Raw genomic sequence first — 6,000 nt, 5'->3', positions numbered from 1 at the left:
TTTGCCACAAAATCCACATCGTGTGAGTGCAATCTAAAAGTATGTTCACATGACGGATTTTGAAAATTCACTGAAAAAAATCAGCACTGAATCCGTGTTGATCTTCTGTACGGTTTTGGTGTGGTTTTTGGCGCATTTTTTTTTCAGCTTCCCATTCATTTCAGTTGGAGAATCAGTGTGGATTACGCTCCAAGATGCTGCTTTTTTTCCGGATACTGTTTTGGAAAAGAAAGTTCGGCTTCCCATTGAAACAAATGGGAGAAATTTTTTAGTGTGGATTATGTGTAGAAAATGTGAGAAAAACTGCTTAAAAAAAATGTAGTGTGACCCAGTCCTAAGAGGGATTTACAGTGGGGCAGAGGGCTTTTGGCGGCGATACAATTGATCGTACGGCAGCCACGATGTTCGGGGCTTTTGGTCTAGTGATGCCCGTGACAGCAAATAGAAGACGGAGAGGAGGGGGATGCTGCTGCAGCCTTTCACTAAATCAGTACAACATTAAAAGGGGGAGCAGCAGGGGAAAGGCATCTGACTATGTTCACATCTGCATTGGAGGCTCCATCGCAGATTCCGCTATTTGACAGGAAAAATAGCTCTACATGCAGCATTATTCTTGCCATCGGCGGCTGCCATACATCATAAGGGGCCTATATGCCCCTGGGACTGCTACCTGCAGATACAGTATGTGGACCAGTATTGCTTTCGATAAACAGTTATATGAGTTTATGTATTTCTAATAAACATTCAGTAAAAATTCTGACACGCTCTTGTACAACCCACTGTTAACTTTTTATTGTGCAATAAACAACTAAAAAAGTTAGTACAAAATGCTTAAAATACAAAAATATCTACAGACTTGACAACGAGCTACAAGAAGCTGCACGGAATTTGGGCACCATACAGCTCCTCTGCTTTAAAGGGGTACTCCCATCTCAGACTTTTATGGCATATTCCAGATACGGTGCCCACTTGCGAGATCTACATCTGTCTCCATAACGGGTCCCCCCTGGAGTGTATGGAGAGGTGGCTGTGCATCCGCAACTCTCTCCATTGACTTCTGTTACAGTTCCGAGGACAGTCGAGCGCTGTCGCGCAGCTGTCTTCAAAACTCCTATGGATGTGAACGGAGAGTGCTGCGCATGTGCACCTCTCCGTACACTGCTGCGCATGTGCACCTCTCCGTACACTGCTGCGCATGTGCACCTCTCCGTACACTGCTGCGCATGTGCACCTCTCCGTACACTGCTGCGCATGTGCACCTCTCCGTACACTGCTGCGCATGTGCACCCCTCCGTACACTGCTGCGCATGTGCACCCCTCCGTACACTGCTGCGCATGTGCACCCCTCCGTACACTGCTGCGCATGTGCACCCCTCCGTACACTGCTGCGCATGTGCACCTCTCCGTACACTGCTGCGCATGTGCACCTCTCCGTACACTGCTGCGCATGTGCACCTCTCCGTACACTGCTGCGCATGTGCACCTCTCCGTACACTGCTGCGCATGTGCACCTCTCCGTACACTGCTGCGCATGTGCACCTCTCCGTACACTGCTGCGCATGTGCACCTCTCCGTACACTGCTGCGCATGTGCACCTCTCTGTAAACTGCAGTAGGGCCCTGTTATGGAGGTAGTTGTAGATTTCATGTTTTGATCGATTCTGCTTTGATTCGGAGTGTTTTGACTAATGAAAATATATTAGGGAATTGTACATAATATAACTCCCCAAAGTCCTGGTTCCTCTTTATTAACTTATGTCAGGAGAGATGACCTCTTTAACATATGTTTTGGTAAATACTTGTATTCCACATAAAATCACGATTCTGGAACATATTTTCTTAAAACTCTACGTGGTGTTGTCCATTTGGAATTCCTCCTAGAAATGTATAAATACATGGGCGTTACCATTCTCCTTGGCATAGGCGTGTGTCCCTGCACTGGCAGTGATGGCTTGTGTCAATCTATTCATACATTTCTAGAAGGAACAGCAGAGGAACAACTCAATACACAGAAGCTCCAGAACTGTTATATTATGGGGAACACAAGTTTTTTTCTGTTGCCTATGGGCCATTTCTGCTATTGCTGCTCAGTCCCATTCACTTAAATGGGTCGAGCTGCAATACCAGACCCAGCCTGTGTACAAGAGTGGCGCCATATTTTAGCCATTTTTCTCATCATTGACAAGCACTTTAACTGTACAGTAGAGAATTAATATACTGTACAGTATTGGAGACAAACCAGAAGAAAAGAACATTCTGGACATGGTGGTTCCTGTAAGTATCCTATATCACTGACAATTCCTGCCCTTGTTTGCATGCAAATTAAGAAGACTGTAGACCGAGCCCCAGATATGTACATGGCCCGTTCCTGTAACTTGAGTCCGTGGACATCACACCCCGGATGCTGAGCTCCTTACTGTGAGGTTAAGGACATTTGCTCTAGAACTGATACAAGTTATGCTTTATTTAGAGTCCTTTAAGGTTGTCCATATAGCAATAAGAGATGTGTCTACTGCATCCTGTGAGGTGTCTATGGTACATTGAGCTTCACAGCGTCCTTCAGGATAGGGCTCTATGCAGACCCAACATGGGATTACTAGTGAAGTGACCTAGTGTCCATTACCAGTGTCCTTACAACCATGGCGAAAAGTGGTGTGGATACACTGAAGTAGTGGAGCGCTAATCCCACAAATCACCATCACTGCCGTCTTGCTGTGGAGCAGTTACATAAAAGTGGATTTGCAGACTGAATCACTTTAAATATGGACCCCTGTAATATGTCCATACAATATTCAACCGCTCGGCCCTAAGTGTGCCCCTACACAGCAAACCGAGATGCTGAAAACTGCTACTGCCTCTTCACCAAACTGGTCTGGAGCAGGTGCTATGAGACCTGGAGAGATTTCCTCACAATGAACCGTGCTACTCAACTAGGTAGGCAATAATATTTAGTAGCACCCAGTCTGTGACTTGGGGGTAAGGATGGATAATGAGTGTACCTAGCACCCACTGGTTTAGGGTTATTTAACGTGGGCTGATGCCCATGATTTAAGTGCCTTTCACATGGCTCAACGCAAAGTGAAAAGGGAATGAATGATCGTTATTACACACGCTGATGTGCTACATAAAAGATGCGATCACCAGGTGCGAGTGTTGGGTGAATTAGCAGCATCAATTATCGAGAATGACCATTCTTATAAAGGTCTGTTGACGATAATTGACCCAATCCAGGTCTGTGTAGAAAGGCCCCTAGTTTCTCCCCTCTCGACTCTGATCTTGGTTGCATTCCTTTATGCTAATGAGTTTTTGTAACAGATTTCCTCAGTTATATAAAAACACACATTCATCTTTTGCTTCTTCAAAGACCTCAGTTATCAGCCATACCATTTCCTAGGCCCATGTTGAGGCAAGATGTCCATTGTATTATACAGCAGGTAACCAGCCTTCTTTGACATAACAGTTTAAGGGGTTTTCCAGTAGAAATACTGATGGCCTATCCTTCGGATCAGTTATTAGTATGAGATCAGTGGGGTACGATTCTTATCAACCCCGCCGATCAACTGATCACAGGTTTCCTTTGTTGTTTACCAGACACAGCGTCGTACATTTGATAGAGGCTGTACCTGGTATTGCAGCTCAATTCCTTTCACTTGAATTGGACTGAGCTGCTCTGAGTTGTTGTGCTAGATACAGCCAATACTAAAAGTACCTAGATGTGCCTGTTAAACAATGAAGGAGACGCAGCACTCACTGGATCGTTGTGGCATCTTCAAATCAGCAGTTCAGAGGGTGTTGAGTGTTGATGCCTCCCACCAATTTGATAATAACAGCCTATCGGGATAGGCCATCAATTTTTTTAGTCCTGGAGAACCCCTTAAAATGACTGTTAGGAACAGTCTGAAGTGGTTATGAAGTGGTTCATTTTGGTCACTCTTGTTGACCACGGGGATGTTACAGTAGGTCAGGCATGCTCAACCTACGACCCTCTAGCTGTTGCAAAACTACAACTCCCAGCATGCCCGAACAGCCTACAGCTATCAGCCTACAGCAGGGCATTGTGGGAGTTGCAGTTTTACAACAGCTAGAGGGCTGCAGGTTGAGCATGCCTGCACTAGGTTATCTAGTCTATTCTACAGGCCTAAATGCCCAAGCTCTGCTCCCAGTAGTTTTCCTTCTGTAGAAACGTCCAGAGAGTGAAGGTTTCTCATCCTGTAGAGCCTGTGGCTTTCATGTGGCTCCACTCATGATGGCCTTCATGGCATCTTTTAACATCCATTTACCGGGTTGATATGCTTGAATAGTTGTTCGCTGATGTTCCTAATAGAAAAAATGACAAAATTGTCAATAGCTGAAAATGTCCCATGTCTTGGGGAGTCTTAGTATACCACCGATGCGCAGAACCGTACGTAGTACCTGAGAGGCAGCCACTCCAGGTGCCTCCCTATGGTGCCTTCATACGGAACCATATTAGGGAAATATTCTTCCTCAGAAGAAATGCGAAATATGGCATCTGATGGATACAACAGAAGGAACCTCTATTTACCTTCCCAATCAGGGGTACAACAGTCTACAGGCTCCATATTACAGAAATGTACATGAGACCAAAGGTTTGAAAAAGGCCCAAGGTGTCTAAAGTCTCACCTACTGTATGAAATGAGTGGCATTTGTGACCTGTCTTCTTCTGGTTGCATCATATTCTTACCCCTAAGGCAAGATTTAGCTTTTTTTTTTTCCATTTCTAGTTTATTGCCAACCCAATTTACCAGGCTTTTTTTTTTTTTTTACAATTTATCCATAAATGGTAGACATCAGCCATTGTATGACCAGTAAGATGATCTGCAGAAGTCAAATCATCTTTATTTTGAGAAGCTCTTGAATTCTCTTTCGCTAAATGCAGAGATACAGTTTCTTGGCATGAACCTTCAGCATTTGTCAAGGATACTGCTTGATCCCTAATCGTATTGAATACTGAGAGTAATTGCTTATTGCATTCAATCTCTATTCCATTATCAAGGACAGTTCATAATTTCATACAAAGAGCTCTGTGAATATCTCCAACCTTCCTGGCTAAGCTCACTCATTATTATTAAGGGTGGCTGAAGACTTGGAACCACTTGCATCTGTTGTAAATTATTTCTATTTTTAGCAGCTTGTTGCTTGGAGAAATTCATTATAATGGCCTGAAGACAAACAGTTAGAAGAACAGACCTAAAGAGTAAATACTCCTCACCGCCCAGTTCTCTGCTTTGTGCTGGTAGTTACTTCTGATGTACTGAATGGATTCATTTTAGGCCTCATGCACACGAGCAGTTTTTTTTGCGGTCCGCAAAAACGGGTTCCGTAGTTCCGGGATCAGTGTCCGTTTTTTCCTCCGTGGGTCTTCCTTGATTTTTGGAGGATCCACGGACATGAAAAGTGAAAAAAAATTCTAAGTCAAGTTTGCCTTTAAAATGAAAAAAAAAAAAACGGACACAGATCACGGACGACAATCTTGTGTGCATCGTGTGGTTTTTCACGGACCCATTGACTTGAATGGGTCCGCGAACCGTTGTCCGTGAAAAAAAATAGGACAGGTCATATTTTTTTCACGGACAGGAAACACGGATGCGGATGAAAAAGGTGCATTTTCCGATTTTTCCACGGACCCATTGAAAGTCAATGGGTCCGCAGAAAAACACGTAAAACTGAACAACAGCCACGGATGCACACAACGGTCGTGTGCATGAGGCCTTAGTTTGTGAAGCTAATGGCTTATTATGCTTGCAAACTGTCACAATATTCTAAACTAGAAACATCCTCAGAGAAGCTGTCACTTTCCTTACCCTACTTTTCTTGTGTATGACCCTTTGGTCCAGCCTGATGCATGACATTCTGGAAAAGGTATATAGCTAGCTTTTTCGAAAATACATTCACCTTGGCAACCAACTATCCATCTATTGCTCCAGTAATTTTATTTTAAATAGCCTATCATTTTGTGTATGCAGCGCCTAGGCAGACTCAT

The 6,000-nt window shown here is 44.0% G+C and overlaps 1 protein-coding gene and 1 long non-coding RNA gene across 5 annotated transcripts in view; both read right to left on the bottom strand.

Moving 5' to 3' along the window:
• Nucleotides 1-770: 770 nt before the first annotated feature.
• On the bottom strand, nucleotides 771-1,287 carry LOC120997754. The gene is made up of 2 exons (XR_005778218.1): nucleotides 1,232-1,287; nucleotides 771-1,175 (listed from the first exon to the last, which is right to left on the bottom strand). It is a non-coding gene; the product is annotated as an uncharacterized LOC120997754 (long non-coding RNA).
• A 1,973-nt stretch (nucleotides 1,288-3,260) lies between these two features.
• LOC120997727 (collagen alpha-1(XII) chain-like) overlaps nucleotides 3,261-6,000 on the bottom strand; it is a 91,454-nt gene continuing 88,714 nt past the window's right edge. For all 4 annotated transcript variants that reach the window (XM_040428014.1, XM_040428001.1, XM_040428006.1 and 1 more), the window contains one exon: nucleotides 3,261-4,316. In XM_040428014.1, the coding sequence (XP_040283948.1) occupies nucleotides 4,276-4,316 (41 nt within the window). In that variant the 3' untranslated portion in view covers nucleotides 3,261-4,275. The remainder of the gene's footprint in view (nucleotides 4,317-6,000) is intronic.

The sequence above is a fragment of the Bufo bufo genome, chromosome 1 (assembly GCF_905171765.1).
Source record: "Bufo bufo chromosome 1, aBufBuf1.1, whole genome shotgun sequence".
NCBI lineage: Eukaryota > Metazoa > Chordata > Amphibia > Anura > Bufonidae > Bufo > Bufo bufo.
The sequence above is the reverse complement of the archived record's forward strand: the minus strand, read 5'-3'. Positions and strand labels throughout refer to the sequence as shown.